This window comes from Ursus maritimus, unplaced genomic scaffold (assembly GCF_017311325.1).
Source record: "Ursus maritimus isolate PB19 unplaced genomic scaffold, ASM1731132v1 scaffold_17, whole genome shotgun sequence".
Taxonomy (NCBI): Eukaryota; Metazoa; Chordata; class Mammalia; order Carnivora; family Ursidae; genus Ursus; species Ursus maritimus.
The window spans coordinates 18,488,593-18,508,096 of NW_024424119.1; the positions used below are offsets into that span (position 1 = coordinate 18,488,593).

At 42.7% G+C, this 19,504-nt stretch overlaps 1 protein-coding gene across 1 annotated transcript in view; it reads left to right on the forward strand.

Moving 5' to 3' along the window:
- The window catches only part of TEK (TEK receptor tyrosine kinase), a 90,833-nt gene that overhangs the window by 23,358 nt on the left and 47,971 nt on the right, over window positions 1-19,504 (forward strand). Inside the window, exon 2 of the mRNA XM_008695085.2 lies at window positions 15,606-15,917. Within this exon, the coding sequence (XP_008693307.1) occupies window positions 15,606-15,917 (312 nt within the window). The remainder of the gene's footprint in view (window positions 1-15,605; window positions 15,918-19,504) is intronic.

The window sequence follows — 19,504 nt, forward strand, 5'->3', positions numbered from 1 at the left end:
TACTTCGTATTCTTTTTTCTTGTCATTTCTTGGTAAATTATTTGTCCATCTCTTTGTTTTTAAGATTGTGTGAGTTTAAGTGAGTTTCCTATAAGCATCATCTAGGAAGATTTAATTTTTTCTGAGAGTATCTGCCTGTAGGTGATTGTAAACGCTTATTTTTAAATCATAATATGTTTAATCTTAACTTCTGACATCCTGTTTTATGTTTCTGTTTTTTATACTTCCCTGATATTTCCTTTTAGATTGCTGTTTTTTTCTGTCCTTTGCTTATTTGACTTATATTTTGTTTACATTTAAATTCTCTAGTCATTTTTTGATATATACATCCTGTTTTTTTTTTAAAGATTTTATTTATTTATTTGACAGAGAGACAGCCAGTGAGAGAGGGAACACAAGCAGGGGGAGTGGGAGAGGAAGAAGCAGGCTCATAGCGGAGGAGCCTAATGTGGGGCTTGATCCCATAACTCCGGGATCACGCCCTGAGCCGAAGGCAGACGCTTAACGACTGCGCCCGCCACCCAGGCACCCCAGTATATCCTGTTTCTTAATTTTATTAGTGGTTACTATTAAGTTTGTCAAAAACATTCTTTAACCTATACTTCTCTATTTATAATAGTGAATAGTGAAACCATATATTGAACATCTGCATATCAGCAAGGAACTTGGCATATCTAAACTTTGTCCCGTCCTTTATTCTCCCTTCTAAATCTTTTGTTAATACGGAACTTGATATTTAAGTTACATATTTTCAATTTTAAGAGGTACTTTTGACATTAAAAATATTTTAGTAATAAAAACAAATACATTTTTCAGTCCAATTTTATTGGCCTTTGTGGTTAGTAGATGCTGATAAGAGGCTGATCACTGAGCTACAATTCTTCATTTTTTTCTTGTCTTTAGTGAAAAGAGAAGCTACACCAAAGGTGCTAGTCAGATGACGCTTTAAATCTGAGATCCTCAGCTCAAGTGTATATCGATAGATGAATGGATAAAGAAGAGGTGGTATATTTATACAATGGAATATTACTCAGTCATCAAAAAGAATGAAATCTTGCCATTTGCAATGACATGGATGGAGCTAGAGTGTATTATGCTAAGCAAAATAAGTCAGAGAATGACAAATACCTGCTTCTTCCCCTCTCTCTTTCCCTCCCCCCGCTCGTGCTCTCTCTCAAATAAATAAATAAATAAATAAATAAAATCTTTTAAAAAAAGAAAAGAAAACAAATGAGCTTAGGAAAAAAGAAAAGAGAGACAAACCAAGAAACAGACTCTTAAAAAAAGATTTATTTATTTATTTATTTGTTTATTTATTTATTTATTTTAGAGAGGAGGAGGGAGAGAGGGGGAGAGAGAGAGAAAGAACATGAGCAGGGGAGGGGCCGAGGGAGAGAATCTCAAGCAGACTCCCTGCTGAGCACAGTACCCACTGTGGGACTCAATCTCATGACCCTAAGATCCAGATCTGAGCTGAAACCAAGAGTAGGATGCTTAACCGACTGAGCCACCCAGGCTCTCCAAACAAACTCTTAACTATAGAGAATAAACTGACGGTTTCCAGAGGTGAGGTGGGTAGAGGGATGGGGGAAATAGATGATGGGAATTAAAGAGTATACCTATCATGATGAAAAAAATAAAATGATTGAAACAAAACAAAAATAAAGCTGAGATCCAGACTTTAGTGTGAAGAGGATCTATTTGTATTTCATGACGTTGTTAATTAAATATGACCTCACATTTGGTACCTTAAAGTCCTCTATATTCTTTAATTCAATAAATAGGTATAGTGGGTTTGAATTTTCAGTTATGACAGTCTGCCCATCTGAACTTTATTTCTTGAACTGTGCAAAATGGAAGACAAATTCCTGTTACCTCTGAGATTTGAACTGAGTCTCAGAAGAGATTGGACTTGAGCAGATAAATATACGTAGGGAAGGGCGTCCATAGCAGAAGGAACCATGTCAGCAGTGGCTGGAGAGGAAAAGCTGCACAGTCTGGGGCCACAGAGACCAATGGCACTCTAACTCTGCAGTATCTCAAGTGAGAAAGAATGAAGGCCTGAAAAGGAGTTGAATGTGAGAGACACAGCCGAGCTAGAATGCGCAGAACATGATGACCAGCTATAAACAGTGAGGGAAAGAGAGCTGTCGCCAACCAACAGTTTTTAGGCATCTGTTAGGAAAGTTGGAGGCTTAAGAGATTGTAAGAGAGGGAAGGTTAAGGCAAGAGAAGATGCTGAGTTCATGATAGTCCTATTACATTTGAAATGCCTATCTAGGGGTCCGTAGGCAAATTCATAACCTGTGTTTGTAGCTGGGAAGAGGTTAGAACTGGAGACCCAGATTTGGAACAAGTGATAACTGAAGCCTTGGGAGTTGGTGAGATCACCGTGAACACGGAAATGGGGTCTTCCGTAGCACCGGTCAGGCCATAATCTCGGGGCTAAGGCCACAGCCACTTGCTGAGTTTTGGTAAGGAGGGTGAATGGGAAACGAGATCCGAGGGAAACCTGCTGTTTTAGATGCACGGTGCTACACGTAGAATACGCCCGTACCTCTGCTGGAATGACCCGGTACTAAGGTATACAGCTGCTGAAACAATGCCCACGGAGAGCCTCCTGTGCCAAGCTCTCCATCAGGGAAAAGGAAGAGTTAACACTTTAACTCTGCTGCGGGTGTTTTACATTTACGACCCCGTGTAGTCCTCGCGGGTTGCTCGGTTCATCTAATCACTTTCATCACCAGTGATATATGGAGATATAAATGACTGATAGGACCGTTGTGAGAATTATGTAAAACAATGCACTTAAAGTTCTGAATGATAGTGGGTTCTGGATAAGAGGTAGCTATTATATTACCAGCAATTTTAGTAATTGTTCATGTGTAATTGACACAATGCTATTGAAACACCAAACTAGCAAATACTTGATAATACTGATTTGCAAATGGCCCTGCTTAAACAAATAGCTCCAGGGAGGCGCCCCAGGGACTGCTTCAAGGTTGGGGGAGTAGGGACAATGCTGGGCTCCGATTTCCCTGCCAAGCCACAGGAAGCATGGTTTTATCTGTTTTAGTTATCAGACATCAGCACAAAATTGTGTTTACATAAAGGACTCAACTGAAAAATGAGAGCTGTTTGGAATGACCACAGACCTGAAGGCATGCGGGAAAGGAACGATTACTGAACTCAGAGCGGTGGCAACATGGGCCTGTCCTCCAGAGCTGTGGCTTCTGTAGATGGCTTGGCACAGGGGAGCTGGGAGAACAGATGCCCTGGCCACACGCTCCTTCCACCCTCTGATCTCCTGCTGGGGCTTGCTCCTAGCTGAACCCAGTGGAATACAGGCGGCCTGCATGGACCCAGCGCTGGGTGGAGGAGGTAGGAGAGTGGCTGGCTTGGGGCACACCTTGTCAAAATGGAACAGGAATAGCCTGGCCCTAGCAGGTGAGACTCTTAAACAATGACCTTTACATTTGTGCACTAAATTTGACTTAAAAAATGGACCCAGCCTATGCGTGTCCAGAGTATCTGACTGGAACATTTAATGAAATCGCTTCTCTGGCTTTCATTTTTCGGACTGCTTTCCCTCAAGTGACTGCACAGACAGGCTCTGTCTCCTTGCTGGCAGAACAATCTAAGTACATCCCACATTGTCTAATTGGGAAGATAAAGAAATCATTCCCCTAAGCCATTACAGTGATTAACTGCCCAGCAGCGGCTGTCTACAGGATCCCAGCCTCTCACACTGCCACACCTATTAGATGCCACATCTGTGCAGTCCCTAAGACACAGCGCCTGCCCTGGGGCACCTGGGAGGCTTCCCAGGGTACACGAGAGCATCAGCCAAGTCAAGGGTAAGCAAGAGTTAGCCGGTTGAACGTGGACATAAAAGCACTGTAGGAGGGCCATACAAGCATGGAGTGTGGTTCTTGCAAAAAGACTCCAAAGATGAGTCCTTAGGAAGAGCTGCCAACATGTTTGAAATGATGTCGTTGTTCCTGGAATAAATGTGGGGTCTGGCAGGGGCCCCAGGGCATTACACTAACTGTGGACCCAGGGCTTCCCAGGAACCCTCTCTTACGGAAGACACACAGACTACCACATCTCGAGACATTCAGGCTGCAGTATGATAGAGGAAAACCCGACAGAGAGCTTAGTTGGTATTCTAGCTGGCCAACGTGTCTGTAATTTGGAAGTACAAAGGATTTTTTTTTTTTTTAATGGAGGGAAGGGTATGCGACCAGGCAAGCTGTTTTGTTTCCAGAAATAGGTGACTTCCATTCACAGAAATCATTCATGTAAGGCCCAGAAGACAACAGATTCCAAAATTGTCATAAAGGAGTTTCTAAACCAAATGATACAAGGCTAGAGGGCCCCTGAGCCCTCTTGTAGGAGTTAAGATCATGGACCCCATTGGTGAGCCAGAGGGGTCGAGGCCTCAGAAGGCAGAGCTACAGTCCTGTTGAAGAGTCAAGAGAAACAAAGTATAGGAATAATACTTTCAGTAGTCAGTTGCACAGACTCACTTTTTAGACAATGAAGAAAATGTCAGAGCAACTCCTCTGGCCCAGGGACAAACAGCATGGGGGGCCGCTGGGTCAGGTGAGTGGTTTCCCTGAGGGGTCAGCTAGCAAAGGCCCATGCAGAAACTGAGCGATTGCTTATGTTACCTTCACATGGCCCCCGTCCCTTCCCCCCAAGGCTGCCACCATGTCACCAAGCTGGTTGTGAGACTGCTTTTCTAGAATCACTTGCATGTGCAGAGAATTGGTTTCCTGTTAAGGTCAGTCCTGTAAGAAAGGGGACAAGAATCAAAGTACTTTTGGAGGAAACCAAGGGAATCTTCATTAGCTCAGGATCGGCCTGTTTCCTGCTCCTGTGGGTTTGAAGTGTGTGGGAGGGTAGGCACACAGCAGGACACAAAGCCATTAGCAGTCCTTCCTTCTGTGGGTGCTTTAGTTCCAAGATAACTTAAAAAAAAAAAACCCAACCTTCCCCTAAGGCTAAGGCAGACAGTGATTTGACAGAGATTCACGTGATCAAACTGGCTCTGTGCCAGGCTGATGCAAAGAGTTCCTGACATAGAAGTCAGTGATTAGATGTCATTCTCCCATTTTACCGTTGAGTAAAATGAGACAAAATTTCAAGACCAAAACTTTTAACTACTCCACTATGCTGTTGATGGTGCCGGGCAATTAGTAATTCACAAAGTAGTCGCCCGGGTTTAAGATGTATTACTTTCAATTACTGTGGAATTCTTCCCATTCAACTGAAACATTATATTAAGAATATACACAGTCTGCCAGGCGCAGTGCTTGATGCTGGAGAGTTGAGGATGAACAAAGCAGTTCTTTTCTTCAGGGAGCTCACAGCCTAAGGATGGAAACAGACATGTCCGTTATTGATTAGAACACTGCCATGAGACTGAGTAGTGGGTGCTTTTCTGTAAATAAAAATATTTTAAAATTGCAAAAGAAATACAACACTAAGTACGTGAAGCAATAAGTGAACATCTCCCTTCTTCCTCACCCCACCCTTGATTTCCAAGCCTGACAATTTCATGATCCCAAGGTACCACTGTTACGAAATCAGTGTATGACTTCTAGGCTTTTCTCTATATTTGGCAAAGATGAGATCATGGATATTGTTCTGTGTCTTTCTTTCTTTTTATTTTTTATCTTATTTTTTACATCTTGTTTTCTTAATGTATCAGGGACATAAATCCATGCAAACTTCTAATACTCCATTGTATGTAAGAACCATCATTTATTTATCCATGCTCCTAGTCATGAATTTCGTGGTATTCCCAATTTATAGCCATAAACTGTGATGAATATCCTTGCCGTGTCTTTGCATATTTTTAAAAGTAATTATGGAAGATACATTTTTATTGTAATTTTTAAAAATTAATATACAGCATAATTGACTTTGTGTGAGTGTACAGCCCTATGAGTTTTAATGTTTTAGAGATTTGTGCAACTGTCACTGCAGTCAGACTACAGAACCATTCCATCACCCCAGAAGTCTTATTATACTGACCCTTTGTAGTCAAATCTCTCCCACTCCTAATCCTGGGCAACCACTCTTCAGCTCTTCATCCTTAAAAGGCTTTCCTTTTCCAGAATGTCATATAAATGCACTTCTACAGTGTGTAGCCTTCTGATGCTGCCTTATTTCACTCAGCATAGTGCCACATTGTTGCAAGTATCAGCAGTTTGTTCCTCTCTGTTGTCGAGTAGTATTCCGTTGTGTGGATGCTGGTGCATCCGTCTGCTGAAGGTCATTTGGGTATTTCCAGTTTTGAGTGATTTTAAATGAATAGAGCTGCTATAAACATTCATTGCCTAAACAAGAATTTTCATTTCTCTAGGGTAAATACCAGGAGTAGCCTTGCTGGGTGATATGATAGATGTTAGTTTGACTTTATAAAAAAATGTTGAAGCATTTTCACCCAATTTCCCATTCATTTTACATTACAACCAGCAACGACTGAGAGGTACAGTTGCTGTGCGTTCTAGCTAGCACTTAGTATTATCAGGCTGTTTTGACTGATAGTTTTGTTTTTAGCCATTCCAATAGGCGGATAGTAGTATCTCCTTGTAGTTTTAATGAGCATTTCCCTAATGGCTGGTGAAATGGGACATCTTTCTGTATGCTTTTTTGCCATCCATAAGTCTTCTTTGGTGAAATGTCTCAAGTCTTTTGCCCATTACAAAAAAATGAATTGTTTTCTTACTGTTGAGTTTTGCGAGTGTTTTTTAATACCTTCCGCATACAAGTTGTCAGCTATGTGACCTGCAAATATCCCTTCGCAGTCTGTAGTTTGTCTTCTTAACACTGTCATTTATAGACCAAAGTTTTAAATGTTGATAAAATCTAATTTGTTCATTTTTTTCTTTATGGGTCACATTTTTGGTGTCATACCTAACAACTCACAGCCTAACCCCAGTATAATGAAGATTTTTCTTCCATATCCCCAGCTTCATATATTTTAACATTTTATAGGACTCATTTTTAGTTAATTTTTAAGGTTAGAGATTTTTGTTCAGGGCTCACTTATCTTTGCATATGGATGTCCAATTGTTCCAGTACTATTTCTCGAAAAGACCAACCTGTTGTCACTGAATTGTTGATATATTTTTTTATTTGAAATGGTATGAGTATAGTTTAATTGTTAATGGGTCTTGGAGCCAGTCTGCTTAAATTTAAATCTCAATTGTACCACTAATTACCTGTGTGACAATGACCAAGTACTTAACCTCCCTTTGCCTTAGTCTCCTTTTCTGTAAAACAAAGAGTTACAGTGCCCACTTGGTAAGATTGCTTTGATAGCAATTATGTGTGATACCCTTGAAGCAGCGCCTGACGTAGTAAGTGATGAATTAGGGTTAGTCTTTAAGTAACTTTATAATTACTGTAGATATTGCAAGCATGTCCTATAAATGCGTTTCCAAGAAAATACAAAATATTGCTACCATTTTTTCTTCAACCTACTAATTGGCTATTTGTATTTCTTCATCTGTGAATCGACACTAATTTATTTTTTAAAAAGATTTTATTTGTTGAGGGAGAAAGAGCAAGTGAGAGAGAGAGAGCATGAACAGCGGGAGGGGGAGAGGGAGAGGGAGAAGCAGACTCCTCACTGAGCAGGGACCCTGGGATCATGACCTGAGCTGAAGGCAGATGCTTAACTGACTGAGCCACCCAGGCACCTGGGACTCATTTATATATATATTATATGTATCAATACTACAAGTTTTAACAATGTTTTTTCCATTAGAGGGTTGGAACTTTAAGTTCCACCCCCTACCCTCTGGGGAAGGGAGAGGAGCTGGAGGTTGAGTCCAGCAATGGCCAGTGACTTAGTTATGAGTCAAACTGAAGCCTCCATAAAAACCCAAAAGGACTGGGTTCAGAGAGCATCCAGGTTGGTGAGCACGGAGCTGGGTATTCAGGAACAGTGGCAGTCTTAGGGCACGGGATCTCCCAGATCTGTCTCCATATGTTGCCCTCGGTACCGCTTCATCTGGCTATTGATTTGTATCCTTTACCATATCCTTTAATAAACTGGCAAACCTGTTTCTCTGAGTTCTCCGAGGCCCTCTAGCAAATTAAAAGAAGTCACTGTAGCAAACGTCCTAGGGAGGAGGTCCCGGGAACCTCTGCTTCATAGCCAGAAGTACAAGGAACGCCCTGCACTTGCAGCTGGCATCTGAAGTCCAAGGAAGAAGGTTTGGGAATCTGCAACCTGTAGCCCAGTGGAGAAGCATAGATAAGAGCCTGGACTTGTGACTGGCATCTGAAACAGGGTGGGAGGTGGGTAGTGGGCAGTTTTACAAGACTGAGCCCTTACTCTGTGGAATCTGATGCTATCTCCAGGTACATATTGTCAGAATTGGATGGAATTCTCAGATACCGTGCTGGTGTCCAAGCATTGCTTGGTTTGGGATGTTGGGGAACTCCTCCCCCCACATTGGAATTGGGTTCAGGAACCCAAAAAGTGTTGGTGTCAGTAGACCTATAAAATGGAATATAAATACCTTTCTTCACTATTATTGTAAGATTTCAGATGTACGGTGCTTGTAAAGCACCTAGCACAGTACCTATTAAGTAGTGTATGATAAAAAGAGTGCTAGCATTTGTCCCCACAGGATATAATCTGAGGCCTGCTGGCAAGGTTACCCCTCTTCCTTTGTCACTCTCCTCATAGCAACTATCGTGATCCTGAACTTTTTCAATTATAGACTCATTTCTTTTATTTGCTCTTCTAATAGTTCTCAGTGTGCGGGCACTTTAGGCTGTTCTTGATTATTCTCTTTTTTGTGCAAGCAAATCAGTCAAATTGGCTTCTCTCTCAGGAGCTGGAGATCAGGGCACTGAGGAGTTAAAGAGTCTTGTTTAATTCTGTCTTGGAAGATATAGATAACAGTCTGTAGAAGTAGACATGCACACCTTTGGGCAGCGTAAGGGCGGAGGGGAACTTGGCAGGTGACTGAATTGGGAGAAGAGCCCAGAAGGAATAGGTGGCATGGCACCAAATGTGGATTCCCCTTACACCCAATACATTTCCTGGTGCTGGATGAACGTGGTCCAATTAAAGAGCAGTCTTCTCTCAGGGTGAAGTGGACAGGAAAGATTGTAAGGCAGCATTGCAAGGCTTGGGGGAATTTGCAAGGTGGCAAACTTCACTTCTGGGTATTCCCAATCTCTCTGTCCTGTATCCTTTCCAGATTTTTGGCTACCTCTCCTCAGGGTCTTTCCTCCCTTGCCCTGCTTCTTCCAAGCTTCAGGATTCTCCAGGTACCATCCTGTCAGATCTGTAAACATTCCAAATTTCCTCACATTAAAGATCTGTCCATTTATACTCCTACCCCCCGGTGACAGCAAGGGCCCTGGAGAGAGATTAGCATTTGGGGACTGGCTTTACCATTGCCTTTCATGTGACCACTGATCAGTCTCTTGTCTGTAGGCCTCAGTTTAGCTTTTATACATTGTGAGACTTGCATCGGGCAGTCTCTCAAGTCCCTTTCAGTTTAAGCAAGCCTTGATGTGATGGTACCATTCTACCTCCACCCCCACCGTATGGAACAGAGTTTGCAAGTAAGTGTTCATGTGTGCTTGAACTCAGTGAAGTCTCACTGTGTGGACATTCTGCCTATTCCCTGGAAATAAAAAGTTTCCTGCCAACTGTGATGCCAATTCTAACTAGAACATGTTACTTGTCCTGGATGGAAAATTTCTGGTGCCCTAAGGTGGGGAGAGGATGCCATTTCCTCCAGGAGATAGACAAGGACCCTATTTGGCTGGGAGGTAGGGATGGGAAACAGGCATGCCCTTTGAGGCAAACTGGCTTGGCACAACTCCTGGTGAGAGCAGTTTGTTGTTAGAGAGGCACAGCCTAGTCACATCAAGGATGTCTTGTCTAACTCCCAACTCCCAATTATACAATAAAAAAGTTAGTAACTTCCTTTAGTTATTTCTAGTCTTGTACGTTTTGGTATCTTCTCGTTAATTGCCCAATTCCTTCTTGGAAGGAACCTTGAGGATAACGTTATTGCTCAGAGACTTAATACATACATAAAAAGATCATGGAGAACAAAAAGAGATGGAAGTGTTGGAAGCATGCCTGGGAACTGGGTTTCTTCAGAGGAGGCAAGAAATCAGAGAAGATACTAAAAATATTTTAACATAGATACATAGAAATGGCTCTAGTAGTTCTTAGGGTCCAATAAGAAGAAACTAATGCCAACTTTAGGATAGATTTAAGAAAGAACATTCTAGAAGTGAGTTCTATTAGACACTTAATCATTCTTAAAATCCTGCTTCATAGTTACCCTTTTGGGGAAAACTATTCTGTCTTCTCATACCCTTTTGCTTTACCTGAGTAAGTCCAATTCTCCTTCAGGCCAGATGTCATTTCCTGAGGGAAATTTACCTGACCCACACATCCTCCGCCCACCCAGTCAAGTCTGATTAAGTTCACCGTTATGCTATCCCATAGCAACTTGTCATTCTCTCTCACAGTATTTATCATGGTTCCAGGGTTACGTTTATTTACGTACTTAGTTTCCCACATGTGTCTTTCACATTTGCCTGTAAGCTACATGAGGGTTGAGATCATCTGTTTTATTCATTGTTGTGTCTCCAAGATGGAGTACAGTCCCTGGCACAAGGGAGGGACTCAGGAAATTTGTTTAGTAGATGGTTGGACATACAAATGACTTCATGAGAGGTTTTTAAACTATAGATAATTTTCCTTTTCTGGACATTATATATATAAAAAATAACTATTCTGCCAAATATCCTGGATAGTTTGGGGGTTGTCTTGGCTTCTTTGGCTCTTTGCCAATTCCCTCATTCCAGAAATGCTTTGGCTAAGATAGTGTTCATTGACAATTTAAATATTTGGAAGTTTAAGATATCTACTGCTGTTACAAAGGTGAGACATCCAAGAACACCTTGGAAAGATTTTAAAAGTGGTCAATATCAAATTTCCAAGAAATCATTCATACAGTTGCTCTGAAGACAGTATATCTTACTCCAAACACATATCAATGAAACTGTACCAATACTATGATTCTAAGTTTGGGTCCTTAATTCATTTTGAATTTGTTTTTGTGTACAGTGTAAGAAGGTGGTTCAGTTTCATTCATGAATGTAGCTGTCCAGTTTTTCCAACGCCATTTGTTGAAGAGAATGATTTTTTCCCATTGTGTTTCTTACTTCCTTTGTTGAGGATTAATTGATCATATAATTGTGGGTTTATTTCTGGCCTTTTTATTCTGTTCCATTGATCTATGTGTCTATTTTTCTATGACTATTTTTGTTTGTTTTAAGTTTTTATTTAAATTCTAGTTAGTTAACATATAGGGTAATACTGGTTTCAGAAGTAGGATTTAGTGACTCATCACTTACATGTAACACCCAGTGCTCATCACAAGTGCCCTCCTTAATCCCCATCACCCATTTAGCTCATCCCCCTTTTAGTCCATCCCTGCCCACCTCCCTCCATCAATCCTCAGCTTGTTCTCTATAGTTAAGAGTCTCTCATGGTTTGCTTCCCTCTCTTATTCCCCCCATTCTCCTATGTTCATCTGTTTTGTTTCTTAAATTCCACATATGAGTGAAATCGTATGGTATTTGTCCTTCTCTGAGTGACTTATTTCACTTAGCATAATACACTCCAGCTCCATCCGCATCTATGACTATTTTTAAAGAAAAGTATTTCTTTGTCTTAGTTAATGAGTCATCATTTTGAGCACTATTAAATACAAGAAAATCTAAGTACGAAAACAGTTAATAAACATTTTGAGTTACCACAATGCAGTTTAATAAGCAAATGTTACTGTGAAAGGTTAGATGATGTGCTGTTAAGCCCACAAATGACAGAGTGAGCAAAATAACGTTTTAGGATATTATGCTTCAACTGTGACGGACAATCATTTATTAACTTGGCAGATGCCATGTCATGATGGAAAGCATTTCCTTACAAACAAGACACATTTTAGGCAAATATTAGGAATTGTTTGCAAGGTCTTTGCTAAGGAAAAATAATACCAATCCCCAAAGCATAAACGATGTATGACATTCAATATGCATCTTACTTACTCATACAGCAAACTTAGCCTTGATGTTAGATGTGTCAAGAACTCAGCACTGGCTTTGGCCGGAACCCTTCAGACCTTGCTTGAGGTGAAACAACTCCACGCCAGTCCCCAGTGAGACTTGGAGAAGACAGTGCTATCATGTAGGAAAAGGTGTTAGGCACAGGAGCTAATATTGGTGTGAGCCCAGATGGGGTCTGTCTTCTGGCACCTTCTCTGAGGCACACGTCCCCAGTAGCAGATTCCTCCGTGGCATCAGTTATGCACCTGCTGTCACACCTTTCACAGTGTCAGTGGCTGAACTCTTTCAAGAAGCCACAGGCCACAGCCATACCCAGTGCGTTAGGGCCCCCGCTCCTTTATTCTCTTTGAGAGGCCAAGTGTGGCTACCCTTCTTCTCCCAGTTCTCAAAGGGTTTTTGTTGTTTGTTTGTTTTTTAACCCATATTTTTCCCCAGCACTGTGGAATGGTATCACATATCCTATTAGTCCAAAGGAGAGAGAAAGAGAAAAATGCATTACTTGGATGAGATCCAAAAAGATTCGGATGTAGGGACAAGTGATGAGAGACACATACATTCCTCTGGCTCTTGAGTCCCTTCCAAATGGATCTTTTTAAGGGAAGAGCAATAGCATTTACTTTTTACATTTAATTTTTATTTATAGGTATTATTCAAATGGTTCAAATGCCAGCATCTATAAGTATACGGTGAAAAACCTCCCTCTTATCATGTCCCCCAGCTACCCTGCTCTGCCCTAATGGGTCACTCTTGTTCTCAGTTTCATGTCTCACCTTCCAGAATTTCTTTAAGCCTATACAGACAAGTACAAATACATACTCTTGTTTCAGGAAAACTAGGTAGATGACTTTTAAGATCCATCCCAGGAATCTGATAGGTATTTCTTCTCTCCAAAGCTCACATAGAAAATCTTTCTGATACTTCCCTGGAAATGGCATTACGAAGGACAGACACCTCACTGGTGGGAGAGGGCTTCCTGTAACTGGCATGCTGAGTAAGGGGAGGAAAGTGCAGTCCAGTCTGGACCCTCGGAAGTACGCGATTTCCCTTTCTGTCGCTGAAAGCAAAGGGAGAGAATGGGAGGAACAAAAGGAAAAAGAAACCAGACCCATACCCAGAAACCATGTACAGATGAAGTGTGGCTGTCTTTTCAAATCAGCTGCGTTTTCTATTATTTCCTAAAGTCATTAAATAAACCAGAACCAGTGCCAGTGCAAGTTCAGTGAGTTCAGAGCAGATCCCTTGGTTTTGGCAAGTCATTCACCTGGTCCTAGAAACGAGGCTGGATTGAACCGGAGCTGAAAGAATTATGGCGTTTCCTTCCTCTGATGACTCTCTCTGGGAACATGCCTGGAATGAGTGAGTGCGGGAGACGAGGCAGTATTCACTCTGAGGCACAGCTGGACATACATGTGGAGGGGAGCTGGGTTCCAGTGTTATTTCTGGAAGCCCTAATTCCACTGCTAGTTTCCCTCACCCTCTCTCACAACATTTTTCTTATCCCAACCCCTGTCTCTTCTCTGGAGATTGTGAAATTACCATTGAGGCTTGGAGCAAGATAGACGGTTCAGGGTCAGGTTTGGAAACCCATTCAAAGCAAGATTTTCTCCCTTAATCCCGTGTATTGAGTTAACATAATAAGAAAAAAAATATAGCTCTCATTCCCATTTACATTAAGATTTGACTTTGACATTCTTCTTAGAGAAAAATGTAACTCCTGATAGGGTCATTCTCAAAACATCACTGCCTACATCCAACACTGGCAGTTGCCATTAAAAGAAATTGTATGAGGCCTTCCTGGCAAGTATCACACTTGACAGAAGCCGAGGCTCAAAAAAGATCCAGTAACTGAATACCAGTCAGCCCTAAATACTCAGCAACCATCAACCGCCTTTCTGTGGCATCTTATAAAAACAGTGACTTTGCTTTTTCCTTCTCAAACTCAGTAACTCTCTAAATAGCCTTTTAAATATGGGCAAGGAGGTCAGGTTAGACTCAGAAGAACACTTTCACTTTTAACCTCATTATTCTGGAAGTGGGAATGGTGAACTTGAATCAAGCAGATCTGGAATAAAATTTGTTCGTCCGTCCATCCATCCATCCATCCATCCATGCACCCACCCACCTGTCCAAGAAGTATTTGTTAAGTCCTTTATATGTGGAGACTAGGCAGGGTATTCCTATGTAGGTCGGTGTGAACAAAACAGCTTCAATCCTTGTCTTCATGGAACTTGCCATCCATTGTGCTTGACCTGTCTAGTCCCCGATCATTGTATGTAGACCTAGGGATCACCCATCACTTGAGCCAGAGAACATCCTCCATTCCTGTATTCCACACTTGATAAGAGCAGAGAATAGGCAAAGATTTCATTTGTTCACCTTAGAAATTTTGGAAATCAGAATAGAAGAGAAAGGAGGGGAGGGAGGGAAGAGAAGGGAGGGAACGTGAAAAGAAGGGATTTTTCTTTTCTAAAATGTGCTTTGTCATTTATGGAATAACTTTTAAAGGCCGGATAGGATTTTGTTTTTACATTTGGGGAGGGTTGAGGTTTGGGTCTAGGTGTTCAGGACACAGAATAAAGAGAACTGAAATAATGGTCATTGTAGGCCCCACATATAGCAGACACAGCGCTGAGTAAGTTGGGTACTTTATTTCATTTAATCTTGACAAGAATCCTGCAAGATGGGTCTTGTTAGCCTCGTTTTTTAAAATAGCTTTATTTTTTTTTAAGATTGTATTTATTTGAAAGAGAGAGTGTGAGACAGAGGAAGAGAGAGCGAGAGAGACCAGGACCAGGGGGAGGGAGAGGGAAAGGCAGACTCCCATACTGAGCAGGGAGCTGGACACGGGGCTGGATCCCAGGACCCTGGATCATGACCTGAGCCGAAGGCAGACACTTAACCCACTGAGCTGCGCAGGCGCCCTTGTTAGCCTCATTTTAAAGATGAGACAAATGAAGCTCAGAAGGAAATGGGGACCTCACTCAGTCCCTCTCTAGGGTAATTCTTTGATAACGATGAGAGGCTGTAAAGTTAGCATACAGTGTATATAGTTGACATATTTCTTGAGAATACTTTATTGTGGCAGTACTACATTATCATTAATTTTTAAGGATTAATTATTTTCATTAATAATTAATGACAATAATACTATTATTGTGAATTTAACTCAACAAGCATTTGCTGAATACCTAACTAATGTCACATAGTGGGTAGAGATATAATGCACAGCTTTGCTTTGGGAGATGGAGAATAACTGAGAGTCCCCGGAAGCTACGGTGTGAAGCGGGGCAGGAGGGGTTAGTAGTGTCTAGGTGATGCCATGGTAAAGAGGCTTGGATCTTGCCCTATGGAACAGTAGTGTTTTAGAAAGACGGCTCACAAGCAATTTTTAGCCAGGACTTTGTAAGCACCGGTTTATCCTGTGGAGCCATGTTAATAACCTTCCTCATAGATGACGCACCTTCTTTCTTTTTTAGGAACAGTGGACAGTGCCATGGACCTGATCTTGATCAATTCCCTACCTCTCGTGTCTGATGCAGAAACATCCCTCACCTGCATTGCCTCTGGATGGCGCCCCCATGAGCCCATCACTATAGGAAGGGACTTTGAAGCCTTAATGAACCAGCACCAGGATCCACTGGAAGTTACTCAAGATGTGACCAGAGAATGGGCTAAAAAAGTCGTTTGGAAGAGAGAAAAGGCCAGTAAAATCAACGGTGCATATTTCTGTGAAGGGCGCGTTCGGGGAGAAGCAATAAGGATCCGGACCATGAAGATGCGACAGCAAGGTAACACGCGCCTTGGTCGGGGGCCCGGGAGGTCCGCTGAGACTCACACACTGTCCTGCTCTGGCCGCGGCTCAGTCGGAGACCGGGTGTGGGCCGCATGAGTGTGGAGCTTGGGGACCTCGTCTGCTACTGTCCAAGCATCGTTTGTCTCTAGTACACAGAGCATTCGGGGTAAAAGAGACCAGCCGGTCCACCTCGCTCATATTCGACCCCTTCGCTAGACCTCGTGCCTAGTTCATGAGAGGAAATGAAATGTGTGACATATTGTCCTAAGAGCTCTGTGGCCTTTCTGGAGATACGCACATGTTCCATGGATGTAATATGGAAATCAGAGCGATGAAGCCAACTGTCCCTGCCAAAATATTAGCTGTTTTGAGTTTTCTTGTTGCTTTTGCATTTGATTCTTTGTTTTGCTTGCCCCTGAGTATTCTTAACAGAAGTTACTCTTTTCAGGGGACAATGTGGTAGAAATAAAAGACTTAAAAGGGAAACATCTATCAATAACTCAACTTACTTGGCTAGTGTGTTGGTTATCTGTGGCCATAACAATGTTGTGTACCACACAACCGCCAACCAGAGTGGCGCACGCAGTAAGAATTGATAGCTTGTGGGAGTAAGTCAGCTGGGCTGCTGGGGGGCTCTGCTGTCCTTGACTGGGCTTTCTCACACATGGATGCTGGCCGACTGTAGGCGCATTATGCCGGCCTTGGCTGGGCCAGCCCGGCTCTGCTCCATGCGTCTGTTTGCCTTTCGCAGGCTAACCTAGGTATATTCTCACCGAGATGGCAGAAACGCAAGAGAACAAGGGGAAACACACAAGGCTACTTGAAACCTAGCCTCAGTGTCGTACACGCTCTCTCCTGTCTCATTTCATTGCCCAAGAAAGTCAAATAGCTGAGCCCAAAGTCAACATGGAGGGGCATCCCACAATTAAATGGCAGCGATTATGGAGACAGGGAGGGATGAAGAATTGGGGCCCTTTTTGCAGGCTACCATTCTTGGAAAGAGACCACAGTTTCAGTTGAGAACTTGAGTGACCACACTTAGCTCAGAGAACACCGGAGCTTTGAAGGGAAACACTGAGGGGCTTCTGGAGGGGCTGTATTATTCTTTGCTACTGCCTCACCAGCAGCGATGGGATGGACTCTTTCTCCCAAAATACAACAAAATACAAACAAAAGCTAAATCTTTAGGCCAGTCCATCAAACCGATGACAGTCGGAGGAGATAGTTGTGCATATTATTTAATGATTCTATTTTGCCCTAAGGCTCCCAGGCCTGGACAGGCAGGTAGACTCCTGGTATCCTGATCTCTCCTTGCTCTGACTGGATTGATCTGGCCATTCACTCATCAGCCCTTTTTTGGGGCTGGTCATACCCATAGCGAAGGAGTCCTTTCCAGATCCATGTCATCATAACCACTGTGGCCTGAGAATTGTCATTTCATGAGATAATGACATTGTGAACTCTTCAGGGTTTGATTTTTCTCTGTAAAACTGATCCACACACCTCTACACATGTCTCTGATTGGCAGTTGTTGTTTTTTTTAAGATTTTATTTATTTATGTGACAGAGAGACAGCCAGCGAGAGAGGGAACACAGCAGGGGGAGTGGGAGAGGAAGAAGCAAGCTCATAGCAGAGGAGCCTGATGTGGGGCTCGATCCCGGAACGCGGGGATCACGCCCTGAGCCGAAGGCAGCCGCCTGAAGACTGCGCTACCCAGGCGCCCCTGATTGGCAGTTTTTTAAGATAGGCGTCTGCATGTGTTTAGACCAGTGTTTCTCAAAGTTGAATGTGCTAATAGATCACCCGTGGGTCTTGGTAAAGTGCAGACTCTGGTTCGGTAGGTCCTTAAGGAGAGCCCCAAGATTGTGCGTTTCTCACAAGGTCCCAGGTGATAAGGTGCCTCTGGGCTGTGGCTCTTACTTTGGGTAGCAAGTTCAGCCCCTATCTGGGGTCCACCTGAAAACGTTTCTTTGAATTTGCTAATGTTGGTAATTAAAAGATTTGAAGGCAGCAAGCTCACTTTAAAGTCAAAAGTGAAAAAAATCACTATTCATTACAAATGAAAGAAAAGATTTTCTTAGTGAAACTTTACCGTCACCTTTAAATGACACTAGGGTGAGTGGGAAAAGTGCGCAGCAGACGTTCCCAGGAATGCCGCTCTCCGGTGAGGGGAGAGAGTTTGAACAAAGGGATGTGATGTGTGCCAAAGGTATCATAGCGAAAAAGCCAGCCCTATTATTTTTCACACGTGTCGTTCGGGATTTGACTTGTATGAAGTGTTAGGCCTTTCTGCTGACGTTTCCACATTCTGAATGAAGATAATCTGAGATTTGTGCCCCCATAGCTGCACAGGAATGAAATGTGAGGTGCCACTGTGCCCTTTTCAGACTGGCCTGCGTCTGTCCTTGACAGTGTAGAAATAAGAACCTGTCGAGTATATTAAACCAGAATTTGGGGTGTCAAAGACCAGCCGTAAACTGAACGTCGAGGCCAGCACAGGTAAAGGAGAGCTTAAATTCAGTTCAATAAGGTAAAGGCAGGCTTGCTGGTGAGAAAGCGTGGAGAGAAGATGCCTTTTAGGCTTCTGCTCACCTGAGTTTTAATTCTGTCTCCACCACTTACCAGCCCTGGGGCCCCGGGCAAGTTCCTTAACATACGTTGGTCTCATTTTTCATCATCTGGGAATGAGTATAACAGTACCTTCAAAATTGTCTTAAGTTTTACATAAGATGGTGTATACCGAAAGCCAGTCCCTGGGGTGCATTTACATGAAGACTTGGTGGATACGGTAGAGGTGCTGCTAGAAGCTGGGGTGAAATGAGGCATTGCGGAGTAAGTTACAGACTAACAGTAGCGCTTGTAAGTGGTGGGAATGGGATTTGATGCCAAGTGGCCTGACTGCAGCCCGTGTGGGTGGCCATTACCATACCCTTGGCACTTCCATCCCACTTCCTGTCAACCACCCTGCCCCATTCTGAGCACTTGTCCTGTAAAGGAGAGCAACTCCAACAGAAAGCCTGCGGAGTAACCCAGGGCCCGCTGTAGAGACGGGTTTGAGCCTAGCTCTGCAACTGAGTCGGATGCAGGGCAAACTACTTTGTTGAAATCAATTTTCCTCATTTGAAAAAAAAATAATGGGTAGAGGGATTTCACCACAGACATTTGAGAATCAAATGAGACCCCCACTATATCTGGCTCATAGGAAGTCTTCAGTAATCATCATGGTGCCTTGGAATAAGCGATAATTTAGTAAGATTATTTTTCTACTCAGTTGTGGAAAAACATAATACCGTCCATGAACATAATTGTGGAAATTTCTACAAAATAGAAAAGAGGTAGTGCTTTCTCTCCTGCGTTTTAATGACAACATCTCGGGCTGTTGAACTGATTCCGTTTCTTTTGCTGACCTACGGTGGGAGGAAAGTGATATCCTTTATGGTGAATCAGGAAAACCTCCACAACTATGTCTTCGTGACACTATTCATTCCCTAGCAAAACACGGTGGGATCTCAGGGGTGCCTGCCCAGGGACATAGCAGGATAGGATAAACAGCGACGTATTCCTGCTTGCTGCTGACTCGT